At 40.5% G+C, this 22923-nt stretch overlaps 2 protein-coding genes and 1 long non-coding RNA gene across 5 annotated transcripts; 2 read left to right on the top strand and 1 right to left on the bottom strand.

Moving 5' to 3' along the window:
• The first annotated feature begins 180 nt into the window (after positions 1-180).
• Positions 181-1129, top strand: Uqcr-q (Ubiquinol-cytochrome c reductase ubiquinone-binding protein). Its single transcript, XM_076763289.1, has 3 exons — positions 181-283; positions 458-623; positions 760-1129. Exons 2-3 carry the CDS (start codon positions 470-472, stop codon positions 852-854), a joined length of 249 nt encoding a protein of 82 aa, XP_076619404.1. The 5' UTR covers positions 181-283; positions 458-469; the 3' UTR covers positions 855-1129.
• Positions 1130-2284: 1155 nt separating this feature from the next.
• LOC143341031 (epidermal growth factor receptor kinase substrate 8) lies at positions 2285-22884 on the top strand. Of its 3 annotated transcripts, XM_076763543.1 has the most exons (10): positions 2728-3074; positions 12948-13708; positions 14457-14692; positions 15210-15549; positions 15640-16856; positions 17319-17436; positions 21532-21918; positions 21978-22146; positions 22321-22456; positions 22522-22884. In XM_076763543.1, the coding sequence occupies exons 2-10, from the start codon at positions 13666-13668 to the stop codon at positions 22588-22590; spliced, it is 2715 nt and encodes a 904-aa protein (XP_076619658.1). In that variant the 5' UTR covers positions 2728-3074; positions 12948-13665; the 3' UTR covers positions 22591-22884. The 3 variants fall into 3 exon arrangements, with proteins under 3 accessions (XP_076619659.1, XP_076619658.1, XP_076619660.1); XM_076763545.1 differs by lacking the exons at positions 2728-3074; positions 12948-13708 and having other exon boundaries at positions 14567-14692; positions 15310-15549; XM_076763544.1 differs by lacking the exons at positions 2728-3074; positions 22321-22456; positions 22522-22884 and adding an exon at positions 2285-2395 and having other exon boundaries at positions 13640-13708; positions 21532-21994.
• LOC143341044 (uncharacterized) lies at positions 10733-12865 on the bottom strand. The gene is made up of 4 exons (XR_013079554.1): positions 12737-12865; positions 11185-11431; positions 11016-11105; positions 10733-10911 (listed from the first exon to the last, which is right to left on the bottom strand). It is a non-coding gene; the product is annotated as an uncharacterized LOC143341044 (long non-coding RNA).
• Positions 22885-22923: the final 39 nt, after the last annotated feature.

Below are 22923 nucleotides of genomic sequence, written 5' to 3' on the forward strand. Positions count from 1 at the left end.
CAAAATCAACACGATTTATGCAAATAATCCCTATTATGAAATGTAATATAAATTTCTATTACAGTAGCACGTGTATTTTTCATACGAACAGTTGCAATTTTCATTTCAGAGCATAAATATTAACAAAATCACATCTGAATTATATACATTTAAATTTAGCGCTTCTTGTGCCTTAGATGGCGTTTCAGCTGGTTCAATTATCGTACTGACAAATGTGCTTCAGAAATATCAGTATTTTGTGAGCATCTCGACTGTTCTTGTTATCGAATACGTAAAATATTACGTAAGTTTTATATTTTTAAAATAATTGTATTTAAATTCTTACTATTTAGTTAAACAAATTACAAATATCTTATATAGATTATTTTTAAAAAACAGACTGCATTGCGGACTACTTGTTACTGTTATTTGGTTATGTTTTATTGCCGTTTACGAGACTAAAATATTTCTTTTACAGAATCTAATCAAAATGGGTAAAATGTTTGGGAATCTTGCGAAAATACGTGGCGTCACGTATTTTCGCCTTAGTCCCCACGAGCAAAGAGCATTTGCTGGAATAATAAGTCATGGTGTACCTAATATGCTACGTCGTATAAATGAAAATATACTTACAGTTGCACCCTGTAAGTATTTTCTTTAATTACAACACAGTGTTTTAATTTCTCCTATTACACTTTATAAAAGTAATAGAAATGCAACAGTTATATTGCAATTAATGGTATGTCTATGTAAGTTTAAATGTTTGATTTTATGTTACAGTCTTCATAGCTACATATCTAATCATGACATGGGCAAATGATACAAACCATGCGATGCACCGCAAGGACCCAAAAGAGTTTGAGAATGACAAATAAATTACAATGATCGATGTATAATCATTAGTAATAGTGAATTATCCTATGCACTATATCAGTCATTCTGAGAGTCACTCATATATTCCATAAATGTGCAAAGTGCAAAGGGTCAAATAGATTAAATTATATATGTGTAAATACTAAATTGGAAATAATTGCTTCAACCTTTTATATAGTATAAATCAAATTACCTCCACTTATGTTTATAATATAATTTTGTTTTTTTACCCTGTAATATGAATATACAGAAACATTATTAAATTAATTTAACGAACTATGCATTTTATTATACTTTATAAAGATCCCACACAATATGCTATAAGTACAGTCAAATTTGCGTACGAAGTTATATTTTTTAAATAAACTAATCTCTACTTAGGACCATATATTTTAATTGATATAACGAATGCAACAATGTACAATAAAAAATGAAATTGTTCATCATTTTAGTTATCTTATTCTTATTTGTTTGATAATTACGAGTTTAGTGAAAATACCTCAAATATTTTTAGTAAAATGTAATAAAAAATTTATGTAATATGCAACGTAATACATCAAAGCAAACGCCTTGTTACACCCGTCTCCCATCAAACACTAATCAACAGGTGTAACTCATCTTTCTTTGAGAAAAATTCTGTATATTCGTTCGTTGTAACGGATAGTTTGATTGGTTCAAGATACAAGTCATCGGATTTCTTCGGGATTTCCGTGGCATCACCCAAAGCGGCAAGGTATTACACCCGCACGCTATCAATTTTTTTCATTTCCGAGTTATTCATTTCTAAATAATGCAACCTTATTTTCCTAATTATTAGTAATAATAAAATGTACCATAATGCTTCTTATACAGTATAACTACCAACATTATGATTTCCAGTACACTTATATGTAAAACGTGTCACATAAGTTTGATAATATTATTCGTTTATAACAATATTTGTGACTACTTCTGAAACCTTGCATAAGACTCTTCATATCAGGCGTTAAAAATAAAACTATCAAACGGTATTTTACAAAAACTTATAAAAACAAATTTGTCAATTGAAATCATTATTAATTTACCGTTAAATTACCGCAAACTCATTATTGCCATTGTTCATTCTTCTTTTACTATTATTTTGGCAGCGTTCTCTTTTTAGTTACATTTTACCTTATATTTTCATGCGATTCACAAGATCTCAAGATCTCAGCCTCGATAAATTTCAATTGTTCATTATTCCCTGCTAATTACTTCTCGATCGTAATATTTTCCCAAGTAGTTAATACGCCCCTGCCGCGCCGTGTCGAAAGTATCCGATTCCGTTAGAACTGAACGCCATATTCCGCAGCTAACTTTCAACCAATGGCAGAACCTGTATCAGCAATGCACCTGGGTAACACAGGTAAGATGCGGACAAGGCAAAGAGCAACCAGGTAGTTGTTCAGGTATTTCCAGTCGAGCATGATCGGCACGTAGAGCTCTTTGCCGAAAGCTTCCCCTCCCTCTCCTTCTATCTCTTTCTCCTTTTGGGTGTGTGCACATTGTGAAAATTTGTAAATAGGTAAGTAAAGAACGTCGTTGTGTGAAACAGTTATTGTTCGCGTACACGTCGCGCAAGCTTGTGATCCTTGATGTCCGCTTATTCCGTACGGGTACCGAGCCGCGGAACAGTGATCCAGCGGACTCGGTGAAACGCTGCTGTCAAGGTATTTATGGAAATGATTTCTTGACTGGAGTCATTGCACCGAATACAACGACGTGGATTTCTCCCCGCGGAGAACCGACGTGATCACACCTGTTGCTCTGTACGTCGCCGATGATAATCGACACGCGAGCGTACGTATCCTATGTGTATATTTCGTGTCTGGTCGCGGTAACGGATTTCAATAAGAAAAATTCCGCAGGCATCGACAACGTGTACCGTCGAAAGATGCACGGTCGGTACGCTCTCGGTGATGAGCGTGGAAAAAATCGGTTGCAATTATATTTCCGGTGGTATCTTCGTCGAGACTCGAGCGGCGCGATACAATCGTACGGTAAACAATTGTCCACGCGAGACTACGGGTACGGTCTTAACCGTGCATTGGTCGTTGCACTTTAAGGAATTTTTATGCAATTTAACCTGTCTCGAAGACGCGGCGAAAACGTAACGTACGATCGTTTCGCGACGAAAACTGCGCGAACGTCAGCGAAACTAATAACATCCCGATGCGTGGAAATACAGTGATTCGAGTACATACGTAAGTACATATTGCACACAACCACCGTAGCAATCGTAAATCGTAGCGTGCATTTTTATCACGTTATCACTGTCACGTTCGGATGAATCGCGGTGACTCATTGTTTTAGAACTCGGACTTCCGTTTTACTTTTTTTTTTTTTATTATTACATCTTAACATTTTTACGCGCTTCAACTTTTTTGGGAGTTAATTTAACGGCAAGAGAGATCGTCGAATAAACTTAACACGCGTAGAAAATAATAATAGCCTATAACTATGGAAATGAAGGAGCAGCGACTATTTCTTCGCCGTTTTATAAGGAGGTTCCCTGCCCATGACATTTACGATAGACATTCCCTCGATTCCTGCAAACACATTGTTTGTCGTGGATCGATAACGTTTTCGAGATTTAAATACAATTGTCCCGGACAAAGTCGTAGCACGTTAAACTGCTTGTATCACGTAAAAATCCTTATCTCCGAGATAGTCGATGCCGGGATGCAATTACGCGGGCTGTTTCGCAAGTTTTTACGGTTCCATTCTTTTACCTATAAATAACGCAAACACGTAGAATTCGGTTTCCAATTACTTCGCTGCACCGTTTAGCGAATTTTTAATACTAATTTACATCGAACGTAAAACAGAAATACCGTTTTCTTTTAATCGTACCGTATCGTGGAAATATTTACGTAATAGTCGAACATAATGTTATATTACGTTAAATATCGTACCGAAAGAATCGAAAGACATATAAGCGAAATAATGAGAGGCAACGGAATGTCCAGGATTATTTTAATCGTTTAACGATTACTCTCGAGACATTTGAAAACGAAGATATCGATGAAGCATCGTGACTGTACGGCAACCACCTGTAATTCACGCCTACGAAATGCCTACATGTTCCCCATTACGACCGTTGCGGCATAAATTGCAAATATTTACAGAACTCCGCGTACATCGATATTGCATCGAACGGCCTTCGATATCCTGAGAGGAAAATAGCGTAACCCGTTGCGTTCAACTTTTTTTTTTACAACTCACGCAACTATAACGAAGCATTGTAGATTCTTTTACAAGTAACATTAATTATACGGATAACTTGCGTAAACCATTCTAAAAATATCTATATAGAATTTTAATTTGTATATTTCTATTATAATCTGATACTTTTTGGACTATCACAATTGGCGTCGTTTCATAAATTGAAAACTGAAGCATTACGATATTTACCAAGTTTCGACAAACACAAATATATGGACTTAAGTCTCATAGGAACGATAAACAAACATCGACGTTACATGCACACGAGGCTTTAATACGATCGATTAAGAGTGTAATGTTTACAAATAATTTAATATCAAAGAAATTAAACACTTTAAAATTTTAATGGGAGATTCTGGAGGCCAAAATAAGAAGAAAATCAAGAATGCCAATTTGTTGATTGAGGCTTCGTTAAAAAGTTATTAACGTTTGTAGAACGGCAATCTGCGAACAGCTGCTAGTGGTTCTCACTTAAAAAACTATAAAGCTATCGATGAGTCAGTAAGTAGAGTTTCTCAATCTGAGTGAGAACCACTATCCCATGCACGCAACTGTACATCGCCGTTCTACAAGCGGAACTTTAAACGTTAATAACTTTTTAACGAAGCCTCGATCAACAAATTGGCATTCTTGATTTTCGTCTTATTTTGGCCTCTAGAATCCCCCATTAAAATTTCTCCCAAGACTGGCTGAACACCCTGTATATTTTACAAATTAATTTCTTGCGATATGGAGTCATTAGAGCAGTTTTAGGGCAGTTTTTTCAACGTTCCTAATAGGAATTTCCACGGAAGTGCTCCGGGGCTTAAAGAACAATATACATAAATATTGCAGCACAGATAAGAAACGATTTCAAATCGCAGATAAATTATCTGGGAACCTTGTTTTCGATAAGACATACGCTGAATCTATCGCATTGGCTCTAGTCTGCGCGAAATAAGCGTTGGAGGAAGAATATTCTCTTATGCACGGGATTAAGCGCCAGGAAGTTTCGATTAATCGGGCATTAATTTGTCGATAGGTGGATGCAAGCGAGTGAAAAGTTCATTCCCTCGGTCCATTCACTGCGAAACTTGTTCGCGATCGGCGGATCAGTAGGTATGCGAGGCGCATTGGCAACTTTCTTTCCACTTTTTCAATACTCTCGCGCGTGTATCCGTCCACGATATGTTTACTTTCAACAGGCGTTTACCTGTCGTGTCCCCCCCACCGGAATCAGGTATTTCCTGGAAAATCGAGTCTCGAACTTGTCCAATTCACCTGTTAGACTTTCGGCTGGGCGGGGTAAAATCGAACCGACCACGCTAGTTTTTCTGAGTTTCGTGCCGGGTCGTGGCGGTCTTCTACCTGAACTTCCGTGCATACCATCCCTTAATCTTCTCTGTCGCTGGAGCTTATGGTTAGAACTTCTTACGTTGTTTTGAATCCTATCGAGCCATATCGCAAACCTTACTAAATATCTTCTACGAGGTTATATAACTCGTTTATGGCTTCCAATGTATCGTATACCTTGCCAGTAAAGTCGTTCGAGCAGATGATCCTTTTATCACGTATATCTCTCAGGTATGATAATGGGTAACCGTTTCCCGAGAATAAATCCGCGAAAGATTGTTCGCGCGAACGATGAACGACAAGAAATCTGTAAATGACGGTTATACCTGGTTTATTTACAAGTAATTGCTCTGCTCCTATTTATTAACTATTTTTTGCGACTGTTGAGTTAGCAGACCCAAGATCCTTCCTTGTTACCTGTGTAACCAGTGGACCTGCACGCAGAACGGCACGCCTCTTCTTCTAGTAATTTTTATTCTTGGCGCGAGGCTTTCCAGAAGTTCTATAACTTCTGTCTACGTTTACACTCCGTTATCTCCGGAGTGTTTGCAGAAGTTGATTCGAGGTGTGGGAGAAACCTGTCGGGCACTAATTTATGCCTAGAACGTATCGACGTAACTGAATTATTGTATGTTACACTGATATAGAACAGTGTTTTTCTAAGTGGGCGGTCTTGTTCGTATTCTCAACCTCTTTCTCGAAGTTGTAACGCATCGTCTCTGGATTTTAGTTACTCTCAAAAGGGTTAACAACCTTTTGGTTGCACGGGTTGCACCGCTCACTGGCGAAGGTAGGGAATGCGAGCATTTGTTGCTCGTGCCATGATAAATCGGGAAGACGTACGTTTTACGAGGTTGCTTGCAACCACCTTGCGCGGGAACGTAACGTTAATGACTGCATAAATTCCTCCTCTTTTGCGCGTGCAAATCCGCCGAACACGTGCTCCACGCACAACCCTACAAAAAATTTTATTCTTAGAAATTTTATCGTTAAAAAATTATATTACTATTTTGAACAGTACTTCGTGTCTCCTCTTCTTCTATGGGGTCGTTTCTATGGACACTGTGCTACACCTTCGAGAATTTGCCCGAGGTGCGCGACGAGACGCGATCGCCATTGCTATGCGCCCGAGAAAACGCGATTTGCGTGAGAATGCGAAACTTTCCGTCCCTTTCCCGCATTCGACGCGGCTGCAAATCTCGTTTCAACGTCTGACGCGCGTGTTCCAACTCGGGATAATATTCCTGTGGTAATTTGCGTGCATTACGTGGGTGTAATTGCATTTCGCTACTCGCTAGCGTATATCGCTCTGCTTATGGGAACCGTGGAAAAACGGTACTCGCGATCTCTTACGATCTACCGTGCACGATGACTCGTAATCGAGCGATATCCGAGGGGTAATTCTACGGTAGAAATTAGGGAAAGAGTGGTACTTATATGGTCTCGTGCAGGTTTTATCTTCTAGTTACGAGTCCAAGTTCTGCTACGTCGTTATAACTCGCAATGGAATAAAAACGGCTCCTAAATCGGGGATGAGAAAGTATTCGATAATTAAAAAAATAAAAGAAGTTGCAGCTTTTAGATCGGTTATCAAAATAAACTCTACAGAGAGGCGGTTAGTAGGAGAGAAATCGCGATAATACAATAAAGAAAAACGTTTATCGATAACGAAGCTGTTTATCGAAGTGTAAATCGTTGATCCACATCGCCTAAAGTCGACGAGTCCGAATTCTTTTTCCACGGAGACTGGTTCTGACCTTCCTGCTTTACGTAATCGTCGTTCGAAGCTTTCAACGTGGAGGTTCGAAAGGAAATTCTCCGGTTTAGATGTCCATCTTAGGCGACGGCGAAGAAGGTGTCAGAGGATCGAATGCCGTTTCCGTCGCGTACGGTCAAGGACGTGGTTGCTTCAGCGCATTCTCGAGATGAATTTTTCTTCGAGGGCGTGTCCGCATCCATAAGCAATTATGCTCTCGCACTAGTGAAACCGTAAGGTTATTACGCAGCGTTCTATTCAAACGTTCATACCATCATCGATTTTATACAATTCTTCGAGCCTACAATATATTATAACACGTATATCAGATTATATTTTAATACAAACTTATTTACAGAGTAAAACTAGATACTTCAAGATTTTACTAAAATTGTAAAAAGATATTTGTAGTAACTTAATTAACCCTTTGTAACGCAAACGTTTTGTAGATCGTGTTTACCATTTTTTACAAGTGTGAATTTGATCTGCAAAGGGGTTAACGTGGAATGTAATACCTGCAGACGAGTAAAAACGATCCTGGGGATCGAGAATACCTCTGAGCTTTTGCCAGAAATAGGCTCGGTTTGAATGAAAACCGATAGAAATCTGGAATCCAAACGGTCGCCGTGGAATTCCTGGCTCGCAGTCTTGAAATGCATTGGTAACTTCGATCTCGAGGCGTGTAAACGAAGCCCACTCACCTTCCTTCCTTTTCCCTTCCCTTTTCGCCGCGGCCGCTATTAGGTCGCAGTTACGACATTTTAAGTCCGCACTTACGACTCCGATGCGCCATAGAAAATGAATTGCTCCATCGCTCTAGACTAATCAAATCGCGATCGTTCGATATCGGCTCACCCAGTATACCGTAACGTGCGTTCGACTTGGAATATCGAGCTGCAATTACAGGATTGAAAAACGCTCCGAGGAACGGCATTTCATTTATGTAGATTGTTCGATATTCCTCCGGTTTCCCGGAATGGACAGACATTTGCAGGTCATAAAAAATTTTCATTACGCAATAAAGAAACATTCGAAATAGGCTTAATTAATATGGTATTCAGTTCTAGGTTTTACAGTCTAATCAACAGTATTTGTTCTTCTCAAACAAATCTTCAATAAAGTTTCTCAAAGTACCTAAAGTAGTGTGACGTTAATTTCCACTTGCATTAATCTCTGGATGAGACACAGTTAAGCAGGGTACTTTAACCATTGCAAAGAATGGAAAACCTATCTCTTTTAATACAGGTTTTACAGTCTAATCAACTGTATTTGCTTTTCTCAAACAAATCTTCAATAAAGTTTCTCAAAGTGTCCAAAGTAGCGTGACGTTAATTTCCACTTGCATTAATCTCTGGATGAGACACAGCTAGACAGGGTACTTTAACCATTGCAGAGAATGGAAACCTATTTCTAAATTTAATACAGATTAATTTCATGGTGTTAAATATAAAGTTGAACGCGCTTAACAGAACTTGTAGCTTCCAGCGTGTCTAGAGATACAGCTACAAAGAGAAAAAAAAAACGTAACGGAGATATACAATGAGTCTCGCCGCTCCGTGGAAACCCGGACAGCATTCCCACCATCGATGATACAACCATTTTTATCGAGTCACATATCTCGGCCGGTTACGCAATACCATTAACCGATCGCGATATGACTCCGCGACCCAAATCCGCCGTCACCGTGAAATCATATACATTTGAGACGAAATTGTGCCGTTAAACGATCGTGTCGGTTCTATGGGCCGACGGTTCGCGCCTATTTCAGTTTTACTCGTTAAATCGCGTTTCGTGGTGTACGAAAGCGCGTGCACACGGCATAACGACTCGCGCCAACACGACGCGGCCATTGAATTACGCGAAACCGGTGGGCGGACTATGTTCAGGGTTGGACAGTAAACAACTATACTTCAACGATTACTGTAATTAATTACTGAAAGTAATCGTAGTAATCGTTGCACAGAGTGTTCCTCTTTTAGACTGATAAATAAATAGAAATTGCAACTACCGATGAACCGAATCGACGGCCACTTTCTCGACGCCGATCCTGTCGTACGAAACGACACCTGATAGAGCGTGTAACAATGCTTCCTCCGTTATGCGGATTCCCACGGCGCCTAATCCCTGGCACAGTGAAAGCACTCGTTCGGACAGCCAGTCATTCAGCGTTTTCTGCCACCAGATTTTGAATACTAATTCCCTTTTCTCGCGGATCGTCCATTCGAAAGCTAGTTAGGCTGCTGTAAATTCAATTACAGGGGATTTTAAGATTTTAGTCTGAATTTCTCTTTCCATTGTGTTCCTCCACGCTCTACATAGTTTCCAAATTTTTTAAAAGCCTCGAAAGATAAACAAACTTTCTTTACGACTTCTTCCACTCGAAGCTCAGTATTCGAAAATGGCTGCTGCCGTGAAGACTGGCCGAACTGCGGATGTGGTCGGCCTCGACCACGTTCACGATCTGAAAATTCAAAACAACACGATGATTACACGCTAAGGTATGCGGATGAATTCCAGCTCTGACTTTTGCAGAGAGAAAAAGAAATCAGCTGATAGGATTAATGGACCAAGATTTAAACCCGAATCTTCGCTGAGCCAGGTTGCTCTAACCACCGAGGTCCATTTAGCCCGCGGATGGATTCCTCAGTTTTATATTTCGATAACTACCTTTCAGCTTAATACGTTTCTTTAATGATCTTGCACCTCGTTAATGGACTCTTTAAAGGAGTAAATATTTGGGAATCAGAAAATTGCTAATGGTACGATTATATGTACTACTTGGACAGGACTTCCTCCTATTTGAATTATATGGCTTCTCTTTTAGAGATTGGTGGTTTTAGACGTGGCTATAGGAAGGGTTGATGTAAATTAAATACGTTATCTAGGACAATGACATTATAAATAATGATTAACTGTGTTATGTACTGAAAACTATCTAAGTACTACTTACTTAGACAAGACTTCCTCGTGGCTATAGGAAGGGTTGATGTAAATCAAATTGGTTATCTAGGACAATGAGATTATAATCAACTATATTAACTGTGTTATGATATTCTCAGCTAGTTCGAGCAAGTCATAAAGCCAGAAACAATCGTAGTCGCGAGACGGGGCTTACACGTGGGAAGGCACGCGGCCCAAGAATTTAACACGAGCCAAGGGCGCCTAGGGCCCGACACACACGCAAAGATTACGTCGTAATTAAATATCGTACGATCGTTAATTATCGTCCCATGGGAAATTGTTCTATCTTTATCTTTACGATCGTTACGCGCCAATGCGTATATGCGATACGTCGCGCACAAACGAATTCCATAGAGGCGCGTCTCGCAGGGAGAACGCTCGACGGACAATTTATGGCTTTTATGGACGAAATATCCCGCTAAGCCCGCATCGACGAACGCGCGAGCTTTTATTCAACACCTGGTAGTAAGTGGCAGCGTACGTACGTAGCGAGCCATCCAATCAAATAGGTTTCTCTTGGAGCAAATTCAGAATTTCACATTCCTCGCACATAACTATGCAAAAAACCGAGCTGCCTTCATAGTTTCTCTCTTTGCCCGGAGCCGCCACGAACACGTCGAGTACGGTGTACGTTGCCTCCAAGGGTTTTTAACGAAACAGGAAGAGTCCATCTTTTTTTTATGCACGACGCTCAGGTCGAAGAAATTAAAAGATGCCGACTACTATCCAGGATGAATTTCATCGATCGTTTGGTCGAAGTTTAAAACCTTAACAATATAAGTTACATACGTATTCGTCAACCATGTAAATAAACAGCACAATTTGAAGTAGAAAAGTCGTGGAGGATTCTGGATGTTCCTCGTGAGCTTACCCATTAACGTAGTAGCATAGAAAGGGTCCATTGGAATGTCAAAAGGCTAAGAACCACTGGCTGAACACATACACGGTGTACGAAAGTGTCCTAGAATCGAGAATAGCACAGTACTAAGGTATGGAAAAAGTGTGTCGTGAACATAGGTTTGAAAATGAATTCTGTTTACCATAAGTGAAGTGCAATTCTCTACGTCGGTTGTGCAAGCGTATGCAAATGTGCAATCTTCTGATTTAACTTGTCGGGACTTTTTCTTCGCGAAGATATTTCGAGAAATCTGCCGTGTTCGTTTGCAATAAATGATAATGTGGCCAGCGGTACAACAGCGGGCAGAGAATATGTAATCATCGGGAAGAGTTTTCGCGCGACGCCATCGCGGCACCGTTGAAATTCAAGCGCTTTCGACATCGTGTATTCTGTAAAAATAAACAGGGGGGGAAAAAACAAGTTAAAAGAATTCCGCGTCGTTGATGATAATTCTTCCGACGAGCAGAATCGCCTAAATTGCTGGCGATACTGGAACAGAAAGTCGCTTTCATTCGAGCAATTAAAAACTCGTTTTTAGACTCGTACGTACGAAACGGCCGGTAACGATGTCCAAAAAATTTCGGTCGTATCCTATATTACGAAGTCAAGAAACAAATACAGGGTGTTCGGCCATTTAATGGGAGATTTTAGAGGTAAAAATAAGACGAAAATCAAGAATACCAATTTGTTGATCCAGGCTTCGTTAAAAAGTTATTAAAAAATTTCAAATCATTCTGAAAAAATTATGTTTGGTTGCGGGGGTCAATTATAAGCATTTTTGGTGAAGAGACATACCCCCGAAATCCTACGCACTTTCGAGAAAATAATTTGGATAGGTGCTCAAATTTTTTGGCGAAAAAAAAATTTTTCAAATCGTTCTGGAAAAAATATTTTTAGTTGCAGGAGTCGATTGTAAGCATTTTTAGTGAATAGATATACCCCCGAAATCCTGCGCATTTTCGAGAAAAAAATTCAATACGGTCGGAACTTTAAACGTTAATAACTGTTTAACGAAGCCTCCATCAACAAATTAATATTCTTGATTTTTGTCTTATTTTGGCCTCTAGAAGCTCCCATTAAAATTTTTCCCAGAGGTGGCCGAACACCCTGTATAATAATTTATCTGGTTTCCACGTAACAAAAAGTAATATATTCCCGTATCAAATTACGAGGAGAAACTTCAACAAATATTTATAGATTGTATTTATAGATTTTATGTGTGTCCCCGGAGAGGCCTGTAAGTACGTGCTTAAAACCTTGAATGTTAAACAAAGTTATGTGAGCTCTGCTCGTCTCCGTTACGATCATTTTTTGATGATTCTGAAGTGGACATAAATATCATTAGTGTACGTGGATGTCATTAAAAATGCAGAAGTGCACGGTTTGTACGGTGTAATTAGAAATCAACAGAGAGTTGATTACTATGAAGTAATTGAAGAAATTCATTTCTTTGCGTATTAATTATAAAAAGGATAACTTATAACTGTACAACTATTATTTTACATTAAATTCATTTTTTAGCCTCTTAAAATTCTTGGTCTTATACGTGGCTCGTTTTAGAAATACATCCACTATTAAACTAAGTTTAAAAGGAGCATCAAAATCCTCTAAGGCATTTTTCAAGATCCTGTCCAAATATTTTTGGGGTACTGTACACTCTTACTCTAAAGAATCAATAGGAAGACTGTTGATACCTATGCGACCTCGAGACACCAGCCATCGTTGGCCGAGGGTGCATGACTTTCGTCAATTTCCCATTCAATCCTCGACCCAGTCATAAATTCTCGGGAAGCTATTGGGTAGAGTCATAAGTTACTGTCGGTTCAGGTAGTGGATCATAAACTTTTTTAGGGAATTCCAAATGACTTGCAGTTTCTCTTCGACGTTGGGTTTATCTCATTTTAGAGGGTTCAGCGGTCCAAAAGCAGCAGTCAGCAACCACACATAAAGTATTAGCGCAACTTTACTGAAACAAATTTGAAACAGAACGAATTCTTTATTTACAAAAACACAATGAAAAGTAAAAAGAAAAATAGTGATAAAAAACCACCATCCCTGTTGGACCATAGCTAAGGATGCTACAGCAATCTTGCTTCCGGATTCGTGTTTGGGACGTGGAACTCTGTCAGGGGCGTTTGGCGAATATTACAGAATAGAAAGAAGATTTTACTTTGTTGGATGGTGTATCGGCCCCATTGTCCCCGGGAATCGCACCTTCGCAGTCGCCAAAGTTCGATAAATGGATGGCACGCGAAAGGAATTCCCGACATGTCTGGCGAGCGAATTAGGCTCATTGGAATTTCACTTTGGTTACAAGCTGGCTTTCGTGCCGCCAAGTATGGTCCCCATGACCCGGTAGCCGGATACGATACGCGACGTGCAACTATCGCCTGTCTCCAGTCATTAAGTGATTAAACACCGTACTGCCTTCGACAAAGCGTTTATGACATCGTCGGTTCCGTTTCGAGCCGAATAAGCGGACGAGACAGATCGCGTGAATCGTGAATCGAAAAGTCGCGACGAGAAGCAAATATTCTCTGATCGTTCGTGGACGTATCGATGACTTGTTCAAGCTTGGATTTAATTGCTTGTTTCAGATAAGAATTAAAAAAATCCGGCCACAATGCCGTACTACAACAGCGGCCACAGTCCTTCCACTTATAAAGGTAATAATGGCGTAACGGTCTGGTCTTGGGCTGAGACTACTAGAATAATTTTATATTCGAATAGTTTCCTCGTCAATATATAAATAATTAATCGAGTTAAACGTCCGCGTAATTAAATAAAGTCTTACAAATCACCTAACACTTCCGTAATAAAGCACGCATTGAAGATACTCTTTCTGTAAAGACAGCTGAACAACTAAACCATTAAAATTGTTACAACTAGGGGACAAGATAAAACGTAACAAATGTTGACACGCGATTGAATGTCTTCTGCCTGATTATGCTCACATTTTATGAAACTCTCTACAAGAGTGTAAACACAATATGTACATATTATGTAAATGTGTGCTTACAAAGGATGGGCGCGACTATGTTTACTCGAGGAAAAGATTTCGATTAGATCATGGCAAATATATCTATTAACTGAAGAGCTTCGGTAACAATAAATTTGCGTTATTATTTTATTATTAATGTGTAGCAAATATCAAGTAATTTTAAACGCCGAGATGGTAGAATTCCACGTACTTTTAGTATGTTCAGTAGTACCGCTACGATAAATGTCTTTGCCAAATTTCAAAACTTTCCTGTTTCTTTTTATTCGGTCTCCGTTGACCGAGCTAATCGTCCCGTTTGCGTCCCACATTCCACGGCGCCAAAGAGCAACGTGCAAATTAGGTTGTTGAAATATCAGATAAATTGCTCGACGAACTCGCAATAATGAAATTAATGGGAATCACGGTGCATCCAGATGGAGGATCCAGTGGGCCATCGAGCACATCGGGCGGTCGAGTCAGTAGCTCCGAGCCGACGTACATGATGGAGCATTTGGCCACATTCACGGTCACGAAGGAAACCGGTATTGTTTATCCAGCGGACGGTATGCGGCGACTTCTGCAGTTGGAGAAGAGTAACGGCATTTGGAGCCAAAAGATGCAGCTCCGTCTGGAACGGAACTGGGTCCTGATCATGGACAACGAGACAGGGGTAATAGATCCTTGACACAGCACAATTATCATTTCCAAGCTAAAAAGAGAGAAACTTACATGACTATACAGGATGTTCATTGTAACGGTCACTATGATTTCTTTGGACTCTTCTGATAATCTGACAGAGGAAAGATACGGTCGAGGAGGATTAACGCGTTGACCTGTACTTTCCATTTCTAGAGATGCATTCGACTTCCATTGTTATAAAGATTTTCCTTAATTGTCAGATTGTCGAAAATGCCCAACGGATCAGAAGCGTTTCTTTAAATAAAACTAAAGCTGTTGTTGAAATGTAAATTAGTAAATTAAGTAATTCTTGAAGCGTGCTATCGTTTTGTTCCGATGCGTACGCGCGATGAAAGATTTATTTAAAAGATCGAAGGGTGCTCGAAACTTTTGAACAGCAATGTATACCGTGCGACGACATTACGAAGTAGAACGTTTGTGAAATTACATAGCCGCCCAGAGTTTGAGGCAGTTTTCATTTAATGCATCGTTGATAAATTCGTATGCAGGCCGTCATGGAGCGATTCCCAGCCTCGTTGATACAGGAACCGACCGCATTCACGTCGAGGGACCCTATGGAGATGTATAACAACATTCTCGTCTTCACAGTGGCGGATGACAGCGGTTCCGGTCAGCGAGCAGAGATGCATATATTCCAGTGTCAAAGCGTCTCGGCCCAGGACCTCGTCGAGGACTTGAAAATGTTGCAGATGGGTAAACTCGTGCCTGGTGGTTCACCGAGGGGTCCTAGGGGCCGTATACCTCCGCCACCGACATTGCCACCGCCAGAACCACCCTTGAACGGGGTGAACGTCCGAGAACAAGTGTCCGCCTTTAACGCTAACAATGGTAAATGACTTATGTCATAGCAGGGATAGTATTCGCTCCTGAAACAAAAATTAATTTCTGTTAGTAAACGCTGTATTTCGTTTTAAACAGCAGACGGCCAGAACGATATATCTCGCGAAGAGAACAACGACGAGGTCTCCTCGACATCCTCGGAGAAGTATGAACGCGACGTGACGATCCTCAACCATTGCTTCGACGACATCGAGAAGTTTATCGCGCGCCTGCAGCACGCGGCGGCCGCGTCCAAGGAGCTGGAGCGCCGCAGACGCAACCGGAAGTCGAAGAAGAGAAACCTGGGCGACGGTATGTTGACGTTAAGGGCGAAACCGCCGCTGGAGATGGAGTTCATCGACATCTTCCAGAAGTTCAAGCTCTCGTTCAACTTGCTGGCTAAGCTCAAGGCCCACATCCACGATCCCAACGCCCCCGAGCTGGTCCACTTCCTCTTCACGCCTCTGGCTCTCATCGTGGACGCGTCCCGCGACACCAACTACGATCCCAATCTGCCCAGCAAAGTGGTGTCCCCGTTGTTGACCAGAGAGGCGGTCAATCTACTGATCAATTGCGTGACCAGCAAAGAGACCGAGTTGTGGCACTCTCTGGGCGACACCTGGTTGATACCGCGCGACCAATGGAAGGGACACGTGCCACCGTATCATCCCATCTTCGTGGACGGTTGGTCACCGGAGTATCCGATACCCGAGGACAGGGACCACGATCACTTAGCCTCGCTGCTGAACGCTGACAAACAAAAGAGGGACGAGCTACCCGAGCAACAGAACGATCCTTACTACAATCACCGGGAGGTGGACGAGTCGCATTACAGCAGCGATTACTTGGAATACGAGAGCAGAGAGGAGCGCGGTGGCAACGAGTACTTCGACAGGAGTTACGGTACCACCTCTGAACTCTATGGCAGAGAGGAGAGAGTGGTCGATCAGACGAGGGCTCACAGCGACATATCCGTCGATTCTATCGAGAGAACACCGAGGGTCGCCGGGATGGAACGAGCCCAGGAAGCCTGGCTGGACGACCTGATGGCCAGACACGCGAAGATCGTGCAGGTCACTTATCCCAGAACGGCGAACAACGACAAAGAGCTGACGGTCGTTAGGGGCGAGTATCTGGAGATACTCGACGACAGCCGGAAGTGGTGGAAGGCGAGGAATTCCAGGGGCCAGGTCGCGCACGTGCCGCACACCATCGTCACGCCCCACAATACGTCCCATTCCGGCGAGAACGACGTTTTCAACAATCCTCTGTACACCAGCCGATATCCGCGACAGGGGCACGGCTACAATTACGAGGTGAGAGTTGTCGAGGACGTCTCTGCACACCTCCGAGAAAACTAATTACAGTGGTAAAGATCCGCTCGAACGGCGAGTAATTGCTGTTGCGAAACTGTGCCGCTGGTAACGATTCGTGAGATCGAAGGGTCCAGCGCTTGGAATCAGGTATCTCCGCTTTTCGATGAAAATAAGCGTGCTGAAATTCCACGCTCGATGGGAAGATCTTGCAACAACGAGCCGGGTGACTTTGTCAACGCGTCGTTGAGTCATTTCGCTCCAAATCGGTTACTCTTTTTGTTCAAGCAGGTTGCAGACCATCTGAAAATATAGAGTTTAAGTTAGAGTTTAGATTCTACTTAAAACAGGAGATTTTATTAGATACCTGTAACATAGGAACCTAGAGATACTCTGGACCCTTCAGTTATCTTAGAGTAGACTTTTAATAATTTTTAATTTTAAATGTTATTTATGAAATTCTAGGATTCGGAAATTGAGAGAACCAGCACTAGTCCAGGCCCGGAAGCCACTCATCGGACACACGCGATTCCACCACCGGCGCCTGCAGATTGGGTGAGGAAAGAGAGACTCGGGAAAAAAGGTGAATTCCGATACTTTTAAGCCATCTAGTGATTCAGGATCGTGTAATATTCTCCGTTGCTTGAATAGAATTACTTGGGTCAGGTGATAGAACCACTTCCAAGTAGCGATCTTTATCAGAAGATCTATTAAAACAGGTCACCCGCTAAGATAAAGTATGGAGATCTTCGAGGCTTCCATGGTCTACGTTCTAGCAATTGAAACTGTAGGAAGCATCTTCCTTGCCCGGTATTGATCGGTATTGGAATTATCTTCCAAGAGAACACAGTCTAGGAGTTAGCAACAGTTTCAATTGCAAGATAAAGTACGCCACGTGGAGCATTAAAAATAATTCACCGAATACAATTAGCATCGTCGCGTAATAATATTATTATTTATAATCAGTGTCTATGTCGTGTTTGAACCTGCTGTACACGTCCAACCGAAGCATTTCATGATTTCTGACTCTATTTTTTTCTATTTTTTTTTTTTTTTCTTATGTCAATATCGTGTTTTTCCACTTGTGTATATATATAAATATAAATATATAAAGAGGTATATGCGAGTAATATCTAGATCGAATCGTCAATATTGTTATCGTAAGAGGGGCATGGTAACCGGAGGAATTATACGTTCGAATGTTGTTAAACATTGTGGCTCCATTTTCCAAGTTCTTTGGTTCACGATCACTATGTGTTTTGTATGGACAATCCATACGGACACCGGGAAGAACTTCGAAAATTATACCGTAATACATAATTTATTTCGTCGCAAAGAATCGAACGTTCGTTTCTTTCTTTCTCGTACAGCTTATAAGTACTAGCGATAAGACAATGACTTTATCAGATACACAGCTCCGCGATCGAGAAATGCAATTAAACGCTGGATAAACGTGGCACCATTAAATGTGCAACGAACATTAAAACGCGTTTACGGCGGCACAGATTGATATTTCTTTCTCGCGTTTATTTAACGACATAAATATATAAACTGACACGTTATATACGCTCGAAATCAACTGGTATCATTTCATTATCGGTTAGGAGTCTTCGAGTTCATTTTAATACCGTACCTTTTGTTAGTGACCATAAGGACGATACCATATTTTTTATATTTATCGACTAACCAAATCTTAGTATATATATATATATACATACTTAACAGGAGAGAACGATATGTATAGTTTTCTATTAAAAAACGTAACGTAAAGCGTCAAAGTCGTGGGTTGGTTAAGTTAATGGGCTCGTTATCGAACCCGAGAAACGTACTGCAAGGAGTTACAAAGAATGGCCCCCGATAGTGAACTAATGACTTGCAAAAATTCTAATCGTTGTATCTGAATTCCATACTGGGGCATTCTCTTCAGCTCTCTACTATACGAATGCATATTTCTGTACGTTTCTGCTAGGACTATAGGGAAGTCACTGTGTCCGTCCATTATTCCGTATTATACTCGGCTTCGTTCTGAGAAAAAGCATTAGCGGTGTCGGATTAAAGCTATTGGCAATTGGCACGTCACCCTTGTACCACAAAGGAACAATCAAAAGTTCGATTCCCGCGCGATCAAATCGTCGATAAGAGCATTCACGCTCGTGACTCATTTCTTTATTTATCAATGGCTTTGATCGACCGGCGCAAATCTTTCTCTCGATGCTTGTACGTGTCGTCGTATGTGTCTGCACGCATCAGTGTAAGTAAGCTTGTACAAACACGCGAAGAAAACGTCGGGAAAGAAGAATCGTCGGATTTTTGCGATTCCAATCGCGTGACTGAAACATCCGCCAAGTTCGCCCTCCTCCTTTCAGTTTTAATGAATTTTTGCGGGTTTCTAGAACGATCGAAAAGAAAGGGATATGTTTTATTAGAAGCATTGAACTTAAGTTTGAGTTTCAAATTATTAAACGTGTTGAAATCAAGGCCAACTACGCGGATGTTCCTTCTGAAATCAGAGATGGGCAAAATTCTTATCTAAATACAAAGAATATAGCGGATAAAAATTAAATTTCAGTTATAATTACATAATGATTTTGCCCATCCTTGTCACGCGACCGCTGCTTTGCAGTAAAAAATCTCGACTTTAGCTTTTCAGGATTCGTCCATCAGTCAAGATGCGTGTTCACGTAATATCGAGTAAACGATATTATTATCCTAACAACGAGTATCACGTTTGTCGTGAAAATCAGGTCACCATTTAATTAAAAATTTCTCGTAGTACTTATTTTTCTAACCTCATCGAAACTCAAGGGTCCAGATTCATTTTTCATAACATCTCACCACAAGAATTCATTTTTGTAGATCCTGATTGAAAAGTCCTGTCATTCATACGTACACGAGTGTCGTGGTGATCCAATTATGTCAACAAGAGTCGTACAAGCCTCGTATTTTCAACGAGCTTCGACAGATCTCGTTCAACGTTTATAGTACCGAAAAATAAAAATCCTGCAAAGTGTTATCGATGACAAAAAATAAATAGAATCGACGAGAGAACGCAATGTTCTTGTTGACCTACATATCACATGCAAAACAGAAGATGGCTTGTCACGTGGGTATAGATGGATCTTGAAATCGTGCTAATACATCAGCAGAAAATATTACACTGTCATGACTTTAAAATGCTTCGACTCGAATATCACGTGAACACGCACCTTTGGTTTTGCGCCGTCAACCGAATAAGGAGAAAGCAAAAATGGGAAACAAACTGCGTATTGATGAATGAGCGTGACTGTGCCGCTTTCTTGTTGCGTAAACGCTCGCGGAAACACGTCTAACAGAGGGCGCGCGATTGCCGGTACGCGTGCTCGATCTATTTTTGTACGATTGGATTATTTATGTATAGAATGATCCGTACGAAGATGACGAATCTGTATAAATTGCGATTGTCTCGATAGCTTGAAAGAATGTTCAGGCAGGCTCGTTCGTTTAAATAGAACGGTATACTTACCCCACAGGGTGATACTTATTTTTGCGAGTTCAATGACCTGTAACACAAGGACTCCCAAGGTCATTCGACCATATGTACTTGTGGCAAGGAATATTCACGAGGCGTCTTTTTCTTAACAAAGTCTATCCCCTATCTTGAATCGATAATTGTATTATTAATGCAACAAGTCGATAGCACTTGACACCTGTATATGTATAGTGCTAAGCAGGCTTGTTGTTAATGTCTCGTATAGATTGTAATTTTCAAATCCACATTACCATGACAGGAGCGGATCCAAAATGCTTGCTGGAGGAGGGGCGAAATATGTAAAAGTATATTTTTGAACTTGTTAAATGAATAATAATTATATTTTCTAAAAATTTCATGGTTCTTGGATCCACCCCTGGTAGTTGAACTGTTCAACAATGTCGTACAAATGTAAACATATCAATTTTTATTGTTGAATGATTCCAACACTTTTACCGAGGTAAAAATCTGAACAGTTAACGAGCAGTTACTGTACACGCAGTTCAACGATACCTTCGATTCAGGTGTCTGAAATCCCCTCAACGCCTTCGTTTCCCTTTTTTCTTACAACTCTTAATTGTATTATAGTAATCTTATAGAGATCTTCCACGAGGACATTCCGCAATATAAAATATACAGGATCGCGTAATCTCCACTGTACTCTCTTCTCCAGCGAGTGAAACTCTTTAAAACTCTTTGTTTGTTTTGTGTCCACGGGATGGGGGTACGATCCGTCCAGTATTTCGTTGCACTGTAATTTATGTACATCACTTATTAAAATAAATATACTCGGTTACAGATAGTAGGTGTTTCCGCATTAAATATATTATCGTCCTACCCCACAGATAGAATACACACTTTTTCTTCCTTTAAATCGCAAGACAACATTTTCGTATCGCAGAGATATGAAATGCTTATGCGCGCATCGGTATCCTTGCGTTTACTATTGTTGATGTTTTCGTCGGTAATTTTCCTGTCGTGCTGTTACGTTTGCTTGAGGTGTGCTTCTTAGTGTGATCGTCCATTGGAAAAGTGTCCGCCGTCTTTATTCTCCAAACGCATTAGGGTAAGTTTATCTTAACGCTTATGGTATTCGATATTTAATTACAATTCGGTACATTGACTCGTTACGCAAATGAATACACTCTATATTGATATTACTTGTTACAGATGAGTCTATTGAAACGTCACCTATCAATAGCAAGTTAATATCCTCGGTTGGGACCGACACCAACTTAGCCACACCACCACCCCCCACCGTCGAAAATCGGAAATTAATGTTCGAGAACAAATCAATTGAGGTAGCTCAAGTTCATCCACCACCCGCTAATGTGTCTGTGAAGGTGGTTCCTAAAACACCAAAATCATCACCACCACTGCCTCCACCACCTCCACCACCTCCTCCACCTCCTCCACCTCCTCCAACTCCAACTCCAATTCCAACTCCAATTCCAACTCCAACTCCAACTCCAACTCCAACTTTGCAAAGTCAGTCATCGGTCTCATCTACCAGCTCGAGCAAAACAGGAACGCAGAAAAGCAACAAGTCTACCCTTGGTAAAATTGTAATACTTTCATTCCTTACAATAGATACTTAAACGTCTTATCTTTTTAAGGGGCTCAAAGTCAGGATGAAATGCACCAGGAACTGAAGTTTGTCCTGAACATCTACCGCGAGAAGAAACAAAACGTGAAAGACATTTCGGGTCCCGACGTTATTTTGGATCAATTTTCATCTCCTAGTGAAGTGCACAACTGGTTGATGGTTAAAGGATTTTCAGAAAAGTATGTTAGAATTGTGTAATGTATTCTGTAATTGAGTATGTGTCAGAAAATCTAAAAAGTATAAGTGCAAGGAAAGTGGATCAATAAGCATGGAATTTGAAAACTACTTGTCTATATAAATGCATCCTGTACGAAGAAAAGCAACGATAAAATTCATTGTATATCTACTTCTAGGACTTGCAAACAGTTGAGGGATATGACTGGTTCGGATATATTTGATCTAACTAGACGACAAATGGAGCAATACTGCGGCGCAGGAGAAGGCTCTAGACTCTATAGCCAAATTACATTATTACGAACTGAATCCGAGGTGAGCTATGAAAATAAAGTCACTGGAGACGCGAATATCTAAAGTTTCTCGTATTGTATTCGCAGAAGAAGAGTTCTCGAAAATCGGAATTGAAGGGAATATTGGAAAAAGCTCGGCACAGAGCAGAACAATAGAACATCGTCCATAAAATACTCCATAAATTAAAGAAACAAAATATAAACGATACATATCATTCACAGAATGTATGTAGGAATACGTAAACGTACTGAGAAATATAAAGTATTATATTATATTTATTACTAACTGACAGTAGCACGATTGTTCTCTTTCATGACATTCTGTGATGATTTTATCAAAATGTGAGCAATATCACGCACATTGTACGTACTGTAACGAAACGTTCTTACGACTGAACGTTTGAATGAGATTCTATGATTTAATTTTATGATGTATAAATATTTCAAGTGGTAATGATAAAAAGTTTTATTAGATATAAATGAATGTGT

This window comes from Colletes latitarsis, chromosome 4, assembly GCF_051014445.1.
Source record: "Colletes latitarsis isolate SP2378_abdomen chromosome 4, iyColLati1, whole genome shotgun sequence".
Taxonomy (NCBI): Eukaryota; Metazoa; Arthropoda; class Insecta; order Hymenoptera; family Colletidae; genus Colletes; species Colletes latitarsis.